Below are 23,471 nucleotides of genomic sequence, written 5' to 3' on the forward strand. Positions count from 1 at the left end.
GAAAAATAATTTTGATTCGGTAGTGTGAATATATACATTTGATTTTACAGTTATGAGAAGCTGGGCCTATGTTTTGAAAGACTAGTTTGAAACAAGTTGAAGAAAAACAATATTAAAATTATATTCACAAAATCAGAATCTATTTTGACAATGCAAGGAAAAATTCTCCTGCAAATTCAATCAATGGTAAAAAATTATCTGACCCCCCAATATACAACTAGTACTGTCTGGTACATTATTCACAAGCCGTATTGTTATTGTGATTTCATCTTGTACTTAACATCAATGATTTGCTCAGATAGGTCATGGAATCAAGTTTCCGTAAACAAGACCTGAAAAGCCATAAAATGGGAAATTTTGACAATGAAATAAAATTCCACGCACAGTCAGGGGCATAATGCGGTAAATAGCACTCAAAACAAGCAGTGAAATAACACTGTTGTCCTTATGTCTGACTGTGTAATCTTATGGGAGAGAGCCCAGAAAGATCAGCCCTTTGAATTCGGGGAGTGAAATGTGAAAACTAGTATTCTAAACATGTTTAAAGCACTTTCAGAAAAGTAGGTAAATAATGTAGGTAAATCCTACATTATGGATAACCCTTAAAATATATAAGTAGTCTACTGTTCAGCTAAGAATACAAAACTAATAATAATAATACTATTTGTATAGCGCTTATCCCTGCTCAACAGCAAGTTCTGTGCGCTTTACACTACACTATTACCCCAGCAGACACTAAAACACTCAGAAACATTTTCTGCTTCCCAGGAAGCACACAGTGCAAGCTGCTGATTAAGCGCTCACACACTAACAAATTGGCAATACATAATGTATACACGAAGTCATGTGGATTGTATAAATGCAAATGTATACAATTTTCAACACAAGAAGCCTCTTTTCTGAGGGATGTATTTGTATGCCTATTTCTTGTTTGAAAGGCGGTTTTAGTTTAAACAGATTTATAGCAATTTAATTGCATGGAAAGGCGTCCTTCATTGAAAGTATAGATCAGTACACTGGGCTTACTTCCATTCCCTAAACACATTTCTGACGACCCGTTCCCAATTAGCCTGACTTTAGATAAGCCCCTGTCCACAGAACAATCTCAGTTCTTGCTATTCAGTGGACCGATACACACACATTAATAAAATTTATAACATCGCATCCATTGACTGTTGTTCTGTTGAATAGGATATTCACTCATAAATATGCAAACATGGTAGTTGTGGTTAAACTTCTGAACACAAAACAGCAACAATATGGCATTTCGTGTGACAACATAAGAAAGTGAAAAATCCAAATCTTTTAACACAACTCTCCATTACACAGCCACTTTTAAAGATGTGCATGCTCATATTCACACAAGCAAAATGAAAAAAATTTCACCCAAAACAATTGTCAGAACATTTAAAGTAATAACAAAATCAGTTTCTCAAATGTATATGTTAAGAAACATTTGTACAATTCAAGCTACATGGGCATTCTTTAGATCCGCAGCTGCAGGCACTACAAATCATTAACAACAAAAACACATTTCTCACAATCAAACAACAAAATTTGGAAGAACCACATATCATACCCACACGCAGTAAAGTCCGTAAAAGCCAAACTACAATAAGAGTATGACCAGACCCAGCACTGAACTGCTATTGGTACTAACATACAGTTTGGGAAGCTGGCAAAACTATCAATACAACAACGCTCATATTACCACTAACAAACAAAACATAACAGGCCTACATTAGTTTTGAAAATTTTCAACTACAAATTTCAGTTCTTTTGAAAAAAGAACAGTATGGACTCATTCATTCCACGCTAATCAAAAATAGTTCCAAATATGACATACCATGCATAATCAAGGGAAGGGAAAGCTTATAAAAATGCTGCATTTTTTCGTCAGAAGAACACAATTCGTTTGAACTTGCAGAAAAAAGAAACACAGACTTGTGTGATTATCGTGTGCACTTGCTGTCTATAAGGAATAAGTACTGTATGATTTTGCTAGTAATAACAGATGAGAGTTGGAACTTTGTGCTTTTTATGACATTGAATTCTGAGATGACATTGTGTTTAGGTCCCTGATAAAAGTGACTACCAATATACAGTCTTTTTAAAGATGGGACTTTTCATATTCATTGCATCTATTGTCTGTTCCTGTACGCCCAAAATTTTAGCCGCAATAACAAACGAGGAGGGGGGGGGGGGATGAAGGGAATGATAGAGGAAAGCAACTACAAAATGCTGTAGGTCTGCAGAAACTTACTGGACGGTAAGCAATGACAAGCATTTCCATAACATTAAAAGAGAGTCACAAAATCATACAAGAAATGGAAAGTATGGAGCATTTCAGGAATTCCAGAAAAGTGGTAGCCTTAAACAGCATCATTGCCCTCGAAAAGAGAAGACTTGGACCACTTCGTCACACAAGGGCAACATAGGCATCAGTCACACCCAGCAGCTTCCTTTCTGAGGTTTTCCATTTCCCTTTGCCTCCGTCCCTTCTGCTTCTTCCCCGTTATCCTCCCCTTCCACCTGAAAAGATAGTTTTAGTTTTAGTAAGAGTTTTACGGCACTTGCAACTCAATAAGGTCATAAAAATGCTGAAGATTAGAGAAAAAAGAAGGAGAGATAAAGACGATAGATGTTCGATAGTAAAGAAAAAGCAAACCACACCAGAGCACCCGCCAACCACCCACACCTGAAAAGACAGAAGATCTCATTCATAAATACTTATACATGGTGTATACATGAATGCACACACACATCCATTCATCAACTTGTCCATACACATACATTCAATTGTACATACAACAGTGTGCATATGTTTCCATCAACAAAAAAGTTCATATCTGACTGCGCCATTGCTGCTGGCCCCTTGGGCTGAAAAGGATCACAAAGACTGAATGTGAGATTAAGAGACCTTTCTTTAGGTAGCGTAAACACGGCCTCGCGAGCACTTGCGGCCTTCCGACCGCGTGGTATCGGTGAAATCGGGGTAATTCCGATCGCTGTTTCTTTGCTCTTTCGCTATAAAACACCAAATGCCGTACACCTTGTAAAAGTTCAGCTTTTCTTCGTTACAATGGTACAAGTTGTTTTTATGTCCGATTAGTAGGAGCTGGAGAATCGCCAACGAAAGTGAAGCCCCTCGCGGTCGGAATGCGTGGTCGGCCGGTTGAAAAATTGACACGGGTGCATTCAAATGCTTCGCGGAACGAGGGATGATTAAATGCCGTCTTTTCATTGGCGGAAAACTGTAGAGCTTTAAACAGGCTTTCCCGTAGTATGTGTTTTTCCTTTGGCGTCTAAATAGAAAGGTTTTAAAAATACTGTCAAAATGTTTAAAGATCACTTTTTACCCATAATATGTAAAATACCGGCTTAAAAAAATGTATCTAATAAAAGGTCAGCTTATTTTCTATTAGAATAAAGTAATCAGCTTGGAATTATTTTTCCTCAATCCTTCCGCGAGACTCAGAAAGCATGTGACCCCGCACGCGGGGTACACTACAGTATAGAGCCGACTCGCTCGCCGTGGGGCCCGGTGCGGCGCCGGCGGGGTCAACGCTCGGTGTTTTTGTCGAAATAACGACAGATCATCGTGTTTGAGGCGATAAAGTACTGATTTGTAATGATCTCACAGTCTTGAAAAAAATTAGGCTCCATTTATTTGTTACAGTGATTGTACTCTGTTAATGTGGAGATGTTTAGTGCTCTTGGTACTCTTTTATTGTCTGTCAAACATTGGGTTGCAGCCAGTGACTGACTTTAACAAATTTGACCAAATTTTAAACAACTACCATTTTCTTAAAAATTGACTGAGAGGTTAAAGAATGGTACCAAAATGCTCAGTGGATATAGGCCTTTCAAATGGAACTGATAAATTTGGCATACAACTATTTTGAAAATTTAGTTTCTGGTACCTACTTTCTTATGAGAACACTTACTTTCACATTAATCCCTTGTTCACTATCACACGCAGAGCCAGATGCACACGCTCCTCCTACTGCTCCTAACGTGCTGCCGCTGATTGGCTGAGAGGACAGTGGTAGAGAGCCTGGACCCACAAGGATGGAGGAGGAAGGGCTGACACAAGGTGTGGAGCAGCGCGAAGAACTCAGGTCCACTTGTTCCAGCAGTCGCACCAGCTCACTGGCTGTTGGGCCACCTTCACGCTGATCTTTGGCTGAGCGAACAAGAAAAGAAAGACATTAAAAAATCAAAAAAGAAATTTGAGTCCTAGGAGACAGAACAAAGACTTTTTTAAATGTACAAAAATTTAACATTTCTAAATTAAGAAGAAGTCCCTTTCATTATTGTTACCAAAGTAAGCAGACCTTTTAAGCACCACCTGCAAAAACATCCAATAGTCAGAGATAACTTAAAACTGAAAACATTCTTATAAATCCACTGAATATGAACATGATCCTATCCTCTGTTTCTTTCTTGAGATATTACCGCTTGAAATTTTATCAGAACAATATGACCAACTATTTCAAAGTCGATCATACTTTGCTTTGAAGTTCAAGAGGTCTCAAAATCCGAGAATCTTCACACACTACCTGCAACCTCTGAGCCACATGATAAAAATCTAAAAATCATGCCAACACAAGTTTCAAAACACTCATACTATGCAACAATAGCCACCCATACAATGCATACCTTTATCCTCCTGTTTGAAGTGGTCGAGTGCTGTTGTAAGGTCCCACATCTGATGATAAAAAATAAAACACATGTATATCATGAAACTAATAAATTAAAAACATCTTTTAAAATTTCCATTTCATCCATTAATGTCAAATTCACTTTAGATCAAACCATAAGCATTGGCACAGTACAACATTTTATAGTTAAGTTGCTGCAATTTACACTACAACAGCCACATTTTGCTGAGAACAGATTACAAAAAGCAATAGAGCCTCTTGACCACTTGAATGGCGATTTGAACTTTGTTGGTCTAGATCTATTTTGTCAGCTCATGTCACTACGGTATAAAAGATTTATTACACTTGTTATGGTGGGAGACCAAGATTTATCCTACTTGTGAAATTGCCAGTTGTAATCATTCGAAACTCATGATTGAAACTAGGCAATTTCCCTTGATCTCCCACCATAACTCATTTAATAAATTCTTTTCATGCTTCTAGTTTGTTCCATCACTGACCTGTACGCTTCCATTGGCGTGTCCAGTGAAGAGGTAGCGTCGGGGACAGGAGCCCATGCGACTAGAACCCTCACACTCGTGTACACAGAATGAGCTGATAGTACTCCCATCCACAGAGCGGATCACACAGATACTGGAGAGATACAAAGAAAAGAAAAAAAAGGGGGTGGGGTGGGGATTAAACTTGGGGTATATTTACACCTGATATAAATTCTTTTTTCTTTACAAAGGTCAAGATTTCTATGTTCAGAAAAATATTCAGAATTTGAACATACACTTTTAGTCAAAATTTTCATCTGACAGTAAGAGAAAAACATGAAAAAGGTTTATCATTGAGGTGCCAATTTGCTACCAAAAACCCCCCCCCCAAAAAACAACCAAACTCTTTGGTCCTCATGGAAATGCATACACAGGGACACAAAATTTACGGATATTGTTTTAACACAAACTGTATCAAAGAGTCAGGTAAAATCCATATATATTTGGAAAATCAGCACCTCTAATATTAGTTTTGACTGCTTACCGTTGACCACTAGAAGACTGTCGGACAAAGAGTTGGTCAGCATCAGAGACAACTTTCTGCACAAATAACTGCTGATCATCTTGTTCTCCAAACGGACCTGGGAACATAAGAGAAGACTTTCATGGGAAGCAACTCAAAATTTTAGATTTTTAAAAAATCTCAGTTTTAACAAGAGTTTTAAAGCACTTACAATAGGTAGCGTAAACACGGCCTCGCGAGCACTCGCGGCCTTCTGACTGCGTGGTATCGGTGAAATCGGGGTAATTCCGATCGCTGTTTCTTTGCTCTTTTGCTATAAAACACCAAATGCCGTACACCTTATAAAAGTTCAGCTTTTCTTCGTTACAATGGTGTAAGTTGTTTATATGTCCGATTATTAGGAGCTGGAGAATCGCCGACGAAAGCGAAGCCCCTCGCTGTCGGAATGCGTGGTCAGCCGGTTGAAAAATTGACACGCGTGCATTCAAATGCTTCACGGAACGAGGGATGATTAAATATCGTCTTTTCATTGGCGGAGAACTGTAGAGCTTTAAACGGGCTTTCCCGTGGTATGTGTTTCGCCTTTGGCGTCTAAATAGAAAGCTTTTAAAAATACCGTCAAAATGTTTAAAGATCACTTTTTACACAAAATATGTCAAATAGGCCTACCGGCTTATAACAAATATCAATTAAAAGATCAGTTTATTTTCTATTAGAATAAAGTAATTAACTTGGAATTATTTTTCATCAATCCTTCCGCGACACTCAGAAAGCATGTGACCCCGCATTCGTGGTACACTACAGTATAGAGCCGACTCGCTCGCCGCCGGGGCTGGTGCGGCGCTGGCTGGGTCAAAGCTCGGTGTTTTTGTCGAAATAACGACAGATCATCGTGTTTGAGGCGATAAAATACTGATTTGTAATGATCTCACAGTCTTGAAAAAAATTAGGCTCCATTTATTTGTTATAGTGATTGTACTCTGTTAATGTGGAGATGTTTAGTGCTCTTGGTACTCTTTTATTGTCTGTCAAACATTGGGTTGCAGCCAGTGACTGACTTTAACAAATTTGATCAAATTTTAAACAACTACAATTTTCTTAAAAATTGACGGAGATGTTAAAAAATGGTACCAAAATGCTCAGTGGATACAGGCCTTTCAAATGAAACAGATAAATTTGGCATACAGCTAGTTTGAAAATTTAGTTTCTGGTACCTACTTACGAGACAATGTGGACATGAAATATAACTGCTGAAAATTGGAGGTGTTACTAGAAGGTAACATACAAAGAAAAGAGAAAGGAGAGATAAGGACAATGGATGTTCGATGAAAGGCAGCCATGTGCCATTTTCGGACATGCATTAAATCATTCAAACAGAAAAGCATAATAAGTTTTGGATAGGTATCAAACTATATCTTTGCCTGAGCATTTAGCTTCTCCAGTTGTTCTCTTTTCCCCCCACTTTTAACAGCCAATGCACCTTTTGTGATATTGTTTCCCAGCTTCTTGGTATATCTTGAAAGATAAGGCAACCAGTCCCCACTATTCTTGGATCAGGAGTGCAAAAAACCTTAGGTATAAAAACAACAAATTTTCTGAATGAAACTGGAACCACACCAGGCACTTTGGCATGAGAGGCCATTGTTTTATTTAAAAGTTTAAGAGCCCCCCGTCCACACACATACATACATACATACATTTTAAAAAAAGACATACCAAAGTCATTCCCAGCAGTGTAGCTGACAAGAGGATCCAGGTCATCCAACGAGAGAATCTTGAACGAGGCTAAAGGTGTGGAGCCAGGTTGTGTGGAGATCATACCTCGGAAGCGGGTGACGTTCCATGTCCTCACATGATTGAACTCAGAGCAAACTGTGCACAGGAAGAGACAGGAACGACAACAAAAAGATTGTCTTTAAAGTTATCAATAATTATCAGATGAAACCTCTGATTGTTTTTGAAAGAGTTTCATACTCTACTGAACAAAAATAAGTCAGTTCAAAGTCAAAACACTTAGCTCCGAGGGCAGAAATATAGAAAGGCAGAGAACAAGAAAAATGTCATTGAATGAATACAAATACACAGAGGAACCATTACTCTGCAATTTCACACTTTTTTAAACAGTGAACACTTAAATCTTTGGAGTAAACCAATCATTCAAAGACTACAAAGTTAATAATGATATATTTTTAATACTTTCCACCCACGCAGCACACAGAGCGTGCAACGCTTATCCCCACAGGCAAGGATACAGATGTAGTACACGCTACATTACACCGTCGCCGAACGGCCTCCCGTGGGGAAAAGGGACGGCTTTTTAACGTCACCAATCAGCGTCCCAAGGGGGCAAAGTGTTAAAGGCCCCCAAAAAGAAGAAATTAATACCATTCTCCAATATGTTGAAGTTCACCCTGGCATTGCTAAAAATATGAGTAGGCTACTTATTTCACAGTCATGTGAACAGTTCTCTAATATTATTGTTCATGTAAACTTGTGACACTACATTCTGTCCTTGAAAATATACCTTTCCTGAGCGTAGCCCCCTCCCCACCTTAAAAGGAGAGAGTTTGTGTCAAGCACCATCAATGAGCATATTTTTTATAGAAAGTTTCCTTCAACTGCGACAAAATAAGGTCATATAAGTGCCGAAAATTAGGTGTTACAAGAGAGTAACAAACAGAGAAAACAGGGAGATTTAAGGATGATAGATGGTTGATAGGAAAGAAGAAGCAACCACACCAGAATACCTGCCAACCACCCACAATAAGCAGATCAGTAACAAAATCATATAGAAACTAGAAGTAGCATCAACAAACCTGAGACAAGGTGCTTTTCTGACAGCATGACCTTGGTGACAGGGCTGCGATGCACTGTGAAGGTCTGGAACAGCTGCGGCCCGTGGCCAACAGTCTCTGGATGCTGCACAATGACTCGCACGGTACCGGAGCTGGTGCCATATGCAATCTCTATCCAGTTGCCACTCAGACCTTTTGAGGAGAGTCGTATACTTATGTTTGGTTTTGTTCGGCCCAGAGAAGGATTTTAAAATAAATTTCAGTTTCAATCATTGTTATGAAAAACAAAAAAACGACGAGCACAAAGTGAAGAATCCAGTAAACATGATAAAGCAAAAAATTTTTTAAAAACATATTAGGCGAGAGATAAACAACATTTTAAAAAAAATCAATAAACTATTAGCAGTAGAAAAAACAAGCGAAGACTTCAGAAGCCAAAACAACATCTTAAATGAGAGATAGTGCAGAAAAAGACGAAAGAAGCAATAAATTACTAGTAGATGAAAAACAAGCTTTCAGCTCTGAAAATATTATCTTTTATGATTTAATGACAAACTAGAGACTACTGGTGGGCTGTATTACATTCTTATCCAGCAGTCCCAGGTGTGTTTGAGGTTATTCAAGCATCTGCACAATACTTACCCTTCTTTAATCAAACCATAGTCTCCATTTCCACTCTATCTTTGTAATTCATTTTAAAAAAGAGTACACACTATCCGTAATATTGGCCTTCAACAACAGGAAGAGAGGAAATGTGAAATAAGTTGATACATTTGAACCCCCCTCTCCCAGATCTTATGGCCACTTGCCCAAGACAATCAGCTGTACAAACAACCACTTCCCATTCCCTCCCTTACATTTTTACTTTCTATGTTACACATATTATGACACTGTCCATGAAAATTACTCAAAAAGGACCACTTTTATCTTGACAATGGGTGGTCATCTTGGACAGGTACATCTAATCTTCAAAATAACAAATAGGCAAACTGAGATGACATAATCATTTTCATTTATATCAATGAGATAAAACATTAATGTAAGACCCACTTGTCTTTGGCGTCAAGTAAACACTGAGCGCAGTCACCATATCACATGTTGGATCACTGTACAATTCTGTGACAAGTAGATCATTGTCTTTCATGCGTAAAGGAAACTTCTGCATGTCTGTGGAGAAGAGGAGAGACCAACAGTCAAAAACAAGAAATGCTGAACCTTAAAAAGGTGTTCAAACAATAATTACTATCAAAGTCAAAAGCTAAACTGAGATATTTCTTGACACCAACACATTTTCTGAAAAAGGCTCAATCCTTGTAACAACACATCCACCTTCAAGAAAACACTGACAGGGGCACCTCATCAGTGTGCCCTTGGCAAACATAATAAAATATATAAACAGTTGACATATCTTCATAAGGCTTATATTTACAATTTTTCTTAACCTGTACATATACCTGGCCTTGCGGGTCAAAAGAGTACACAACGAGGGCTTTGAATTTATTCTTAAAGCTTGCGACCCTTTATGACACCATTTAGGTCATATGGCACAACCATGACAATTCAGCAAGACACAGAGCTGTAAAATTAAGCGATTCAGGAAGGACAGCTAAAATACTGACAGTGCTCAATTTCAAATCCTGAATTTCTGTATTCTTGCCAAGTATGCAATCGACTATGCCACAACAGTTGGCCAGCACAAAGGTAAAGCATTGGAAGTCTTACAATAGGAGTTTTACAAGAGCCCAGTCAAACATTGCACAAAGATTATTAAGGGAGAGTGAAGATAACGACTAAAAATGATAGAACAAGTTTAGTTTTTAAATTTTCTCCTGGTGAGAGAAAGCAACCTATTACCTAAGATCTTCTGATTCTCACATAATAATAATAATAATAGATAGCATTTGTACAACGCATATCCCCGCTCGACAGCAGGCTCTATGCGCTTTACACTATATTATTACCCCAGCAGACCATAGAACACTCCGAAACATTTTCAGCTTCCCGGGAAGCATACAGTGCAAGCAGCTGATTAAGCGCTCAAACAATAACAAACTGACAAGGATTTTCGCTGTCTATAGCCGGGTACCCATTCCCACCTGGGTGAACTGAGGAAAATTCGTGTAAAGTGCCTTTCCCAAGGACACAACGTCGGGCCCTTGACAGGATTCGAACCCACGACCTTACGGTTGCAAGTCCGAGAGCCTAACCACATGGCTTGATACGATAGAATACATCATCACTAAACAAAAATAAAATAAAATTGGACCATGAAACTATAAATGAACAAAGCTCACAGCGGATTACCTATATAATATATAGAGCCATCCTTGCACCCAAGAAGGAGAAAAGATCCAGCTGTATCGTAGCTGGTGATTGGAACAACATCTTGGATCTGAAAGTCAAAATTTGTATTCAGCATCATAGCATCACAGTATGCTATCACAAAAAATTACACCTGGACAACCAACAAATACACAACTACAGGTAAAAATATCTTTAAAAGGATTATTTTTTTAGCTACCAAATGATTTAAACCATACTTTGACATTTAAATCATTTACATAGGGGTGGACATCTAATCTAATATTCTTTTTTTAGTAGAGGTATTACGGCGCACGCAACTGTATAAGGTCATATGAGCGCCAAAAGATTAGAGGTGTTACAAGAGAGTAACAAACATAAAAAAGAAGAAGGGGAGATAAGGATGATAGATGTTTGATAGGAAAGAAGAAGCAAACCACACCAGAGCACCCGCCAACCACTCACAATCTAATATTCATCTCCCGTAGGCTCCAACAAAGTTAACAGAGAGAAAGAGAAACTCTTTAAAAAACCTTGATCCAAGGACAAACTTTTGGATATTATAATCAGTGCACTTCACACTATTCCAGTATGCCTCCAACTGAGTGAAGGGGGGCACCCAAACCATGTGTTTATATTTCACTTTGAAATTAACAATAGAAAGGAAAACATAAGCAATTAGGCACCATGTAGAATATACCACTTATGCAAATATGGCATCCACCACAAAAAAGAAACAAATAACATTACAATTCTCAAAACAACTTCTTCCAAGACCCCATGAGACTGATAAAAATTTAGTGATTCAAATATCATGAGGCAACATATTTACTAGAATGCTTAATTTATGTTTTAGCACTTATATCAACTGACACAGTAAACTAATTTTGTAAGCTTTTATTTGAAAACTACTGCATTTCTTACCACAAAGTGGGTAATTTTCAAGACCCATTCGAATGCCATTACCCTGACATTTTATAACAAACATGACAGTAAGCCAGAAAGCCAAGACCCTAACTATTTAAATTTCAACGATTTGCATTTGCAACTTCAAAAACATATCTATCCTCAATACTAAAACATGACCATCAGCAAGATAGTCAAGATCCTGACTGTCCATGTGACAACGACATACCACTGCAACTTCAAAAGCATATCTTTCCTCAATACAACAGTAAAAAGAAAGTTGGTAAAGACAGCTGACAACAAAAATAATCATGAGTCACGTCTACTTTATTTAACTCTAAGAAAGTACTCACTTGCCAATGTTGAGTCATGGAATGCCACACACCCACTTTGCCAGTTCGACTCAAAGCCACCAACTGACTTCCAATAAAAAACAGGTGATCTACAGAAACATGTAGGTCAAACACACCTGGAGATGAGGGTAAAAAGTATTTATAAGTTGTTAGTCTCATTTGCATTCCAAAAAATAGTTGGTACTGTTTTTGAAAAGGAAACACCCAACAAGATCTATACAGACAAAGGTTACATAAATCTGAGAATAATGAGATATAAAACTTAATAATGATAAAACAAAGACGAAACAGGTTGTTAACTCAGCACTTCCGAAGTTCTTAATCCATACAACATGAAAGTGGGCCAAAATAAATGAGACCAGAGACTGCTGAACTTCTTAAAACAATAGTTCTTCGGAAACAGAATACCTGCAAGCCACAAACGAGTCACTCACCTATCTGCCTGCTGTCACCTTCATCACTAACAGCCCACAGCCAGACAGTGGAGCCACATGATGCGGCCACCATCTTGTTGTTGGAGTTGTCTTGGTTCGAACTGATCACCTTGGCATTTAGAGCCACACGTTCTACCTGGGTTTGCATGTGCTGGCTCTTCCATATCATATGCCATCCGGTGCTGTCCTTCATTCTGGAAGAGATAACAGATAGACATTTAAACAGAAATATGTGCTGATCACAACAAAAAAGGGAACTTATACTATATATGAAAGATATACATTTAGCACATGCTATATTTGGGGGAAAATAAAATGGCACAAATCGTCCCAACAAGAAACCTTCCACAGTTCTGTCCTGTTTTAGACACTTATTCGTATCTTGTCGAAACATTGCGGTTCACGTTCTTAAAAAACTATTGCAGACATTAAAAAAATTATGGACACCTTAACTTTATCAGCAAGGAATTGTGTGGTGGATTAGGGAAATTTTGCCATTATCACATGAAAAAGTTATGTGCATTAAAGGTACTCCTGTCATTTCAGACTCTTGACTAAACCAGGCACCTATTTGCCACTCCCAAAAGGAGTTATTGACTTTCAATACAGAATGATTTCCAGAAATAGCAGAACAATGTTTTTATCAGATAGCATTTTTTAGTCTTGCTTTCTTCTTCTGTGGTGAAAAAAGGAAAAAGGAGAGGAAAGAGGGACAGAAGATTTCTACGGGCCCCTAAAAACCAGCTGTTCAAAGCAGTGAACGCTGAAATGGAGAATAAAAAACCCCCAAAAATAACAGTGAAGCAAACAGTACCCCTCAAAAGCTCTGATCCCTGGCAAAGCACAATATTCTTTTTTCCTGCGCATCTGGAACATTTAACGTATTTGTACATACTAGGAGGACAAAAACTGTCAGATAAACATTGAATTTAGAAAAATTCCATATATCTGAATGGTTGATCAGTTATTTCCTATGAATACCCTAGGGATTTAAATGATGTGCATATTTAATATTTAGAATAAGTCAACGTAAGACAAATCGCAGAAAGGGACAAATAAAATGGAACCTTAATTTCTTTACTTTTTAATAAATTGTCAGTCATGAGACAGAAAGTCTGACAATGCTAATGTGGTATACCAAGAGACCATAGTAGACAATGCAGTACAAAAACTTACCTGTAGCAACATATAAAATGAGGATAGGCAGCACAGATCCAGTTCTGATGTGCACGTAACATAGTCACACGCAGCGGGTCCACAAAGGAGCCTGAAATATTACAAGGAAAACATTATTTTCTCCAATATTCTGGGACAAAAAACGTATGGAATTGATAACTTTTTTAACTTATGCTGAATCTTAAAAGATTATAATTTTCATATATATTGGTCAAAAGCGTGTAATTTTATTATAAGACACTAATAGCCGGATGAGAACTAAGAACTAACAATACATATAATACGAAGCCATGTAATATTCTGTCACTGAAAAAAACAAAAAAACAAAAAACAACTAAGTATCTAAAAAAAGAAACAGGAAAAAATCTTTCACCTACAAATACTGCAGTGTCAGTAAAATTACTACCTTCGCGGAAGAGAGCAACAGCTTCCTCACCAATAATCATTCCTTCCCCCACTGATTCATACTTAGCAAACATCATCAACACTCCCTTACCATTAAGCATTCGTTCCCCCACTGATTCACACTAAGCAACATCATCACTCCCCTTTTCTTTTCAAGACCTGACACAGTATATGTTTTACAGGTCCTAACACTGAGGATATGTTTTACTGGACCTTATACCGTGACTTTGTTTCATGGAACTACACTACAAATGAAATGAACTCTTTATTCCACAAAGGAATTTCACAAAATGGCAAAATCTGTACTGTAAGTCCCTGAATCATCAACTACCACTTCCAATAACTTACAGTGAGGATTTACAGGTTCGGATCTCCCCCAGTTGACATCCAGATGCTGTGAGTCTGGACGTTGGTCAGCTGTAGATCGGCGTGCCTCATGAGCTAGTGACCTCGAGTCAGTGGACGACTGTCGCTGATGCTGGCTTCTGCTGTCCAAGGATGAACTCCTGTCAGAACAGTCAGATGCTTTACTCAGAACATAAAAGAAAGTCATTATAGAAGGACAGATCAACTAATTGTCCTTGAAGACAAATTCTACTTCCATAAATCAAAACGCAAAAAAATTAAGTTCACAGTAGTGCTGAAACAAACTCACTACCCAGGGAAAAACAAAGCAGAAAAAAAAGATCTTCGTGTTTCTGTATATATGTGAGAAAATGTAAGTGAAAAGACAGCTTGGTTTTGTAAATAGCCCATTTGTGGCAAAAGTCGAGTCCAATAGCAAACACTCAATTTATGACCACTGATACCTATTGGGCATGAAAGAGAGGCCAAGAGAGCTATATTGGTGCAGAACTACTTTTTCTCCCTAACCTTGAGTGACTATGAGAGGAGGCTGACGATTCCTGAAGACCTGTGGACCCAGGTCTGCGGAGTTCTCCCCCTTCCACACTGACGATGGACTGGCGGACATTAGAGGAGCTTGGTAATGGTGGGGCTGGATTAAATACAAAGAAAAAAATACATGTAATATTTTTCAAACCTCCATGTAAAACACTAATGAGGTAGAAATAAATCAGACCTATTACATCAAAGTATACACATAGACTACCTTTACACTAAAGGTAAAGCAGGCTTTTTCATGGTTATAATACAGTTTCTCTCAAGGCACGTTTTTTTATTTCTTTTCAACACATAATTTTAAAGGAAAAAGAAATTCCTAAACAAACCAAGTACAAGAATCATCATGCCTCATGAGAGTCATTAGCACAATGGCCCAACTCCATACCAAATGAGCTAAAGGTATGCCCATATGTCATGTAAGTATATAAATGAACATATAGGATATGACAAAAGACATACTAGGCGGCTGGAAGTATCCATGGAATAAGACATCACCACATGAAGAATGATTCAAATCCTCACAGAGAGTAAGTCGTCGCACTGAAAGAATACATATAAAAGAAAAAATGTATGCCATTTACCATATCATTATTTCTGAAATATTCAATTATGAAAAACATAATAAAGGTGGAAAATTGAGCCATTCCATCTTAACTTCTTTTACTACGACCAAAAACTACAGAGGAGATCCCTGTTTTAACAACAGATAAAATAGAAAACTGGCTTTTAAAGATTGAAACGTAAAACAACATTAACAAGAACACAAAAATTTTGAAAACATAAATAACATTGCATTACAGGAACATTAAAAGAGTGTCCTTATAAACGGCTTAACTATATGACCAGAAATTCATTATTTCATATGCACATCTCCAGAAATGTCAATAATTAAGAAAGCTGAAATTGGCTGACCTAGAGGAGTGATGCCATAGAATTCAGCTTCGTGACGTAAGGCTGACAGTTCAACATTCCTGAAACAGAGACATTATTAAAGGAGCACTGTAATACTGAATCATGTTCTTTTTTAACTCACTGATTCAAAACATTTCAGAAGTAAACATTGTTCTTTCAAACTTGAAGACAAAATGCTGAAAAAATATATTCCCCTGTGGCTCACACTTTATACATCTCAAGTCATGTAGCGCTTTCTAGAATATAAAGGAAGAGATTAAAAGTCATCTATAAAACAAGAGAAAATCAGAAATTAAATAATAATCATATAATCTTTACCTTAATTGGATTTCTTTTGTTCGCAAGAAATTCAGAATGACAGAAAACAACTTGGGATCCCGATCGACAAAAATCTGAAAAGACAAACATTAACAAATATTACATTATTCTCCAAAGAACCTATTCTAGAACTTATAAGGACTCCAAGAGAGGGTACAAAGTAATATAATGAAAAAAAATAAAGAAACAAATATTGAAGGGAAGTGCAACTAAAATAAAAAGCCACTGTCAAAGCCCAGCATGAGAACATAGAAGTATCTGAACTGCTCGCTATCTCACTGAAAATCCCGTTTACACAGCCATTGTATATTAACTCTAGACAGAATATCACCAATGTGACATAGCTTCTTCTGAAGGACCTTCATATCTACTAAATTGCTAGATTTTGAGAGATAAGTACATAAGTCCACAAATGGGCTTTCGCAAAGTAAAAATGCTTGGGAGGCACTTCCTGTAGAAAAAACAAACAATCATAGTGATAAAATATATATATATATTTGAAACAAACATGAAGATGCACAGTGATGAAAGTGACAAAGAAATGTGAAGCTTACTTTCTTGCTGCTTGAACTACAAATATATGATTTTAAAATTTGGCTCTTACTAACCTCAAATACGAATAACCAACAAAAAAAAAATCATATTGTCCTTGAGAAGCAAACAGATCATGTACTCACAGCACCAGTTTCGTCTGTGTGCGATGATATCCGTCCACTCAGTAAGCTGAAAAAAGAAAATATTTTCAAAATCAGTAATACATATTATCCTCAAAAGTCATTACAATATTATCATCTTAGGGAATAACGCAGGCATAGCCAACCAAAACGATAATAGAACTTAAATATGCTTTTATTTTCATGACACTTTTTTATGAACGACAATAAACAAGAAAAAACTCAGAGCAAGGATTTGGAACTCTATTGCATTCACATTGAGAAAAAAGTTAAAAGTCTACAATGCTGTGGTCCTCCTAACCCTGTTGTACAGACCTACAAGTAATAAGAAAAACACTGGTATTTAATTCTTTTAAACTTTTAAGCAACCATTACATTTGATTATCAAAACAAAAATAGAAAAGCTGCAAACCTGGTAAAAAATGTGTCCTGGTTCCATGTTAGTGTTTGTCTTGAAGTGGAAAACCTGTGAAAACATATATAATTCATTGAAATCTTCACAATAATAAAAGATAGTAAAAATGCAGTCGAACCTGTCATGAAGGCCACCTATACAAGCAGCTACTTTCCATTCCCCCCCCCCCCTTGAGTTTTTAAAAATATCATTTCACTGTGTAAAATGGTCACCCATCCAACACAGCAGTGGCCACCCTATTTTGTCAACAAACAATGAAAAAAAACCTGTCTAAAAACGACCACACTCTCTAATCGCCCAATGTTTTGTCATAAATTATGTATTGGCCCCTGATGCTATGGACTAGCCGTCATAATCCATTCACCTGTCATTATTTTGTTAGTCCCTGCAACTCCAATGTCCAATCATGTTGGGTAGGTCCCACCCACCATTGTTTGCCTAAGTTGACCACACGGTAACCATACATTTTCAGCTGCTGGTGAGGGATGCATATGATCCGTCAAAACCTATAAGCCCTGCCCACAATACACATTCAAAATCGTAAGGGAATTTAACGATGGACGTGAACATGAATTCACGACAGAAACGTTGCTCCTTCTCTGAGTGGCGGCAATCCATTTCTTTATTTTATCTTGTCTTCCTCGTCTGATACTTTTCGTTTTGCCTTACCCTTGCTCACTGTCTTCCTCATTTTATACATTGTCATTGTAGAATTTAACACTAACAGCACCGAAGACTCATGTGAAAAACCCTCAAGTACCGTTTAGAACGCGTAGAACTTTTTATAATTAAAAAAGAAACCTTCACAGCCCACCAAACACAAAAAGGAGTATGAGAGTGAAGAGTGGCCTGGACAACTTGATTTGTGTTATTTATTGCACGACTAGACTGAGTGGTGATCACAGCAGCTGAGACTAGTAATTACTGTCACCTTTCCCTGGCTCAGTCTCAATCATCTCATTTAAATTTATTGTTCTAAAAATCAGAAAGTAAAGAAAGCAACCCAAAAAGTAGTGCACTTACCAAGAACATGCTAGTAATTTGGAAATTTGTTTTTCCCCTTTCTCAAACTCAAAGTTTTCCATTATATATTTAGATCTAGGCCGAGGCCAGGCCATTCATTCAATATATACGACTTATTATTTTCGGGAGGAGTTCCGCAGAGGGTCGACACTTGTCGTGACAAGGTCCACTGATCAAACTGTACAGGAGTTAGGGTTAGGGTTAGGAGGTTAGGGCTAGGACCCTGCTCAAAATACCCCCTCTTTTGGGTGTTGTTGGTCGGCCGGCCCTCTGCGGAATTCCTTCCATATTTTCACCTGCTGCCGTTTTCACTTTCAGTAAGAAATATGCTCGGGTGCCTGTTCAAATTGAGATTCTGTGTATTCCTGTTAAAATGCCAAGTCTTGTGTCTATTCAACACCATGTACTTTTTTTTTTGACAAGGTTGCTTACAATCCCAAGGATATCACGATAAAATTTCAATGTGATTGATAGCGGAGTAGTAGTGAGTAGTGAGTTAGTTAGATCTACTCAGTGAGTGTATAAAATTTCTTTGTTGTTTTAATTGCGACAGAGAGACGCTGTGACAACTAACGCAGAGTTAACTGCGACAGAGTGAAAACGGAACTCTTTAGCGATTAACATCATCTGCCATTTATGCTTCGCTTCCCAGTGTGGTCCTAGTTTCTAGTCTCTGCCTGACAAGACGAAAGGCTTTCTTGAGCAGGCATTCAAATCTTACGACGAATTTGACAAAGCTTTTGCTAAATTTAAAGATTAAAATTTTGTTGCCTTTAGAAAGAAATAATCGGAAACAGTTGAAAAGGCGAACTTAAAGAGTGTGGCAAAAATCCACAAAGACTTTCTGTACAGTAGATGTGACTTTATCTGTATACATTATGGACAGCCCATATATTGAGGCAACAAATATTACTATAATTCACCAGCAGCATACAACAGCAACAAAAACCACTAGGGGCAACAACAGCAACAACAAGAAAAGAGCTGCGACTGTCTTTGTTTGTCTGTTAGTTTGGTGTGGGTATGTGTGTGTGTGGGTAAGGTCACAAGCGTGTACTGTGTGCGTTTGTGTGTGTGTATGTGTCTATGTGTGTGAGTGTATTTGTGAGTGTCAGTGTGTGTGAGTGTGTGCGTGTGTGTATTTGACAAAAGTGACTAAATGTAGAACGACGCAAACTATTTTTAGGTAAGGTGGCCATCTTGTGTGACGTCAGACCAGGACACCCCTCCGATCATGTGATTACATCGATTCTAAACATAGCCAACCGCATGGCACCAAAGATCATGTGTATACCTACCATGGCATGACATTTGTTGCAATGTTTTTCCAGGAGACGTACCTGTAATGTGATATGATGCGGTACTCCGATGATGCTGCTGCTTACAAATCTCTTCTGCGCATTATTTATCGGGCCGGGATGGGGGATAATCTCCGGGCGACTTTACGGCAATTTTCGTGCACTTTATTGTCTTAGCATTTACAGTGTTTTAATTTCAAGCATCAGCATTCTTACTGTTCTGAGCATCAAGTCAACGATCTAAGCAATCTTCCATCACCAGAGCATGGATGATGTGCTGCAGATAGCCGCAAGTGTGACATTTTACCGTGCAAAACACATCGATGCGGTTAAAATTATAATATGTCAAGCCGCAGACCCAAGCAGTATCTCCAAAGATCGTGTGGTTTGTAGTGTAGAAGAGAATCTTTGTGGTATCTCCGTGGTCTTCTAAAAACAGTCTGTGGGTATCCCAGGATGTGATGACATCACATTAGTAGACATTCATTACTAAAATCTAAATATTCAGCTAATCAGGCAGGTGCATCGTTCTACGTTTAGCCGCATGTGTGTAATTGTATGTGTGTAGTGTGTGTGTGTGTGTGTGTGTGTGTGTGTGTGTGAGTGAGTGCGTGTACGTGCATTACTTTTCTTTTTCGCAGTGGCTATTTTTACGGCGAGCCGTAAAGATAGCCTCCCAGTGAGTCCCAGGCTATTTTCCCTACTCCGCCTCTCATGTACGCGACATGCCTCAATGTATTAGATCTAGGCCTATAGGGGTTGTTCAAAATATAAACTTACACCTCAGAGGGGAAAGGGTGTCTTTGGCTTCTGTAAGAAAAGTGTAAGATTGGGTGGGGAGGTTAACCAAATATGACACTTCTGTGAGATGAACGTATTGCTCATGACTGGGAAGAAAAGGTAAAAGAAAAAGTGGATAAATGCCAGTAACAAGTCCCAGATCTGCATGATCACTGCAGATCCCAATTGTTTTTTGTTTTTTTTTAGGGGAGGGGGGGGGGGGGGTACAAATAATTTTGAAATTATGATGAAAATTCTGTTGGTGGATATAATCTAATTTCTTAATGTTTCTTCGTAACTTTGCAACTGTTTTGTTGATCTTTTAGTGTCTTGATGTCTTTTATTTGTAAGGCACGTACCTATTGCATTGACAACAATCTCAATTCAATGTCTTCCACATATGCGTTTCTTTTTAGTCCATATGGTTTGATTAAATTGTATTAACTGAAATGATATTTTTTTTTACAAGTTAGTTAAAAAAAGCCACGTATAGTACAGGTATCTATAAAATAATAATGGAAGTTGAAGATCGGAAAAAGTACTAATATTAAATTGGTGTAGGTGGGGGTTGGAGACAAATGGGAGAAAAGTGGTATTGGGTTTTGTGTTTTAAAAAAGTCCCCAAAAGTGTAAGATTATATTTGAACAGCCCCATAGGTTTTCCATTTCCCCCTCTTCACCGTCATTCTATTCTCTTCTTCATCTTCCTTCTCCCTTCCTCCACCACCACTTCTTCCTTCTTCTCCCCACCATCATCATTCACCCTCTCTTTATCATCACCACCACCACCACCTCCTCGTCACTATCATTACCATCATCACTGCCACTGCCAGCATCATCATCTCATTCACTGACATCACTACATGTACCACACCCACAAGAAGAGCGGCCATTTTGAAGTTAACACTTTTCGCCTTGAGAATGCCTTTAAAATGTTCCTCCTTCCTTATAATTTGCACTGAGCAAATTTTTGATAGAGGTGTAAAATTTTTTTTGTGTGTGTTCACAATGATTAATTTAATTATTGTGATGAAATTTCAGGGTACAGGAACACATATATATATTTTTTTACATTCAAATATCAAAATTTTGCTCAGTACGATTGACCATAGTATCTGTATCTACCATTCCACCAATTTTCATGCAATTTTGTTCGAGAGTAAGAAGCCTTCGGTTTTAAAAAATTATTGTTTGTTTTGCATGTTGGTGCTGTTTCCATTCCATGGCAACTTTCATATTTTCCGACTTATCAAAATTTACTTTCTTCATTATTTCTTATGCCCGTATAATTTTTTTTCCTAAATATGAATCGGAAAAAGAATCACCCTTGGGGTGAGCTTTTCCCCGTAAAGATGGACAGTAATAATATGAGCACATCAGAAACAAAACACAAAAACTTAAAAAATGCGATCTATTTTATTATTTGAAAGAATCCCACAACAACAAGGTCCTAGTAAAGAACATAAAAACATTGAATTGTTTAAGTCCAGAATAAAGACTATAATTAAGATAATACTAATAATAATGGACATTTAATTATAGTGCCTTACTCTCGGTTTTAACCAGCTCAAAGTATGTTACATTAGTTTGGTCATTTAGTAAAATGTAGTAGTAAAATGTGTAAAATAACAAATAAGGTAGTAGCCTACAAGGCCTACAAGCCAAGACGGAATTTATAAGACTGAAAAACGTGTTCTACGTCATCAGTTTGTGACCGCCGTAAAAAGAACATTTTCAGTTATTACAATTTAATCAAACCATACGAACTAGAAAGAACGCATATGTGGAAGACATTGAGACTGTTGTCAATGCAATAGGTACGCGCCTTACAAATAAAAGACATCAAGACACTAAAAGATCAACAAAACAGTTGCAAGGTTACAAAGAAACATTAAGAAATTAGATGTCCACCTGCAGAATTTTCATCATAATTTCAAAATTATTTGTAACCCCCCCCCCCCCTCTCAAAAAAACAAAACAACAACAACGGGGATCTGCAGTGATCATGCAGATCTGGGTCTTGTTACTGGCATTTATCCACTTTTTCTTTTACCTTTTCTTCCCAGTCATGAGCAAAACGTTCATCTCACCTCCCCACCCAATCTTGAGCAAAACGTTCATCTCACCTCCCCACCCAATCTTCCACTTTTCTCACAGAAGCCAAAGACACCCTTTCCCCACTGAGGTGTAAGTTTATATTTTGAACGGCCCCTATAGGCCTAGATCTAATACATTGAGGCATGTCGTGTACATGATAGCCTGGGACTCACTGGGAGGCTATCTTTACGGCACGCCGTAAAAATAGCCTGGGAGGCTATCTTTACGGCTCGCCGTAAAAATAGCCACTGCGTTTCTTTTTTCTTTTTAAATTGATTTTTTGTAACAGACTCACACTGTAGCAATTAATGCTGCATTTATTGTCACAGAGTCACTCTGTTGCAATTAACACAGTGTTAGTCGCCGCGTTAGTTGTCACAGTGTCGCTGTCGTAATCAACTAGAAAACTTACCGTGTCCCACCAACATTGAGGTGAACTATCTCCGAAGGTGACGAGTCATCCATATTGGATCAACGGTATTTTACTTTAAGGCTAAGGGAAGCCTATTTCAGAAGTTAGCCAAACACAATTTTAACGTAATAAAGCAAGGCGGAAAAATGAGAAACAGCTCCTTGAGACCAGTTGAGTCAGCCTTGGCCCAGCTACGTAAGCAACTGCAACATCTTTTACTTTTTAAGTTGTTAGAGCCTCGGTAGACACACACGGGCAAGATATCTGGTCCCAGATCTACATTAGACCTCGAAATTGCCAATTATACACTAGACTCTGTCCTCACGACCAGGCGATACCGGCCCAATACTTGACAAGGAATAGATCAATTTCATGTGTGTCTGTCTGTCCACTGTCCGTGTCAGTCAGTGTCGATCGACCTCACTCCTCTGGCCTCTGACTGATGATCTCAGATCTGATCCGAAATCTGAAGTTGGTTGGGTGGGTTGGCTCCCTTTGATGTGTTCTTGCTGATACTAAATTTAGCATTCTAAATTTAGACTTTTTCGCTTCCCACCAAAGAGACTATAGATAGAAAGTATTAGAAGAGGCGAAGACTCACAA

At 38.0% G+C, this 23,471-nt stretch overlaps 1 protein-coding gene across 1 annotated transcript; it reads right to left on the reverse strand.

Annotated features, from left to right (window-relative positions):
• Positions 1–2,151: 2,151 nt before the first annotated feature.
• Positions 2,152–23,319, reverse strand: LOC101849951 (BTB/POZ domain-containing protein KCTD3). Its single transcript, XM_005106183.3, has 20 exons — positions 22,869–23,319; positions 17,256–17,309; positions 16,847–16,892; positions 16,170–16,243; positions 15,852–15,910; positions 15,399–15,479; positions 14,910–15,033; positions 14,385–14,542; positions 13,632–13,722; positions 12,456–12,649; positions 12,022–12,137; positions 10,766–10,853; positions 9,512–9,628; positions 8,483–8,653; positions 7,383–7,538; positions 5,688–5,784; positions 5,165–5,297; positions 4,663–4,711; positions 3,948–4,186; positions 2,152–2,532 (listed from the first exon to the last, which is right to left on the reverse strand). The coding sequence occupies exons 1-20, from the start codon at positions 22,919–22,921 to the stop codon at positions 2,446–2,448; spliced, it is 2,187 nt and encodes a 728-aa protein (XP_005106240.1). The 5' UTR covers positions 22,922–23,319; the 3' UTR covers positions 2,152–2,445.
• Between the last annotated feature and the right edge of the window lie 152 nt (positions 23,320–23,471).

The sequence above is a fragment of the Aplysia californica genome, unplaced genomic scaffold (genome assembly GCF_000002075.1).
Source record: "Aplysia californica isolate F4 #8 unplaced genomic scaffold, AplCal3.0 scaffold00518, whole genome shotgun sequence".
Classification (NCBI taxonomy): Eukaryota; Metazoa; Mollusca; class Gastropoda; order Aplysiida; family Aplysiidae; genus Aplysia; species Aplysia californica.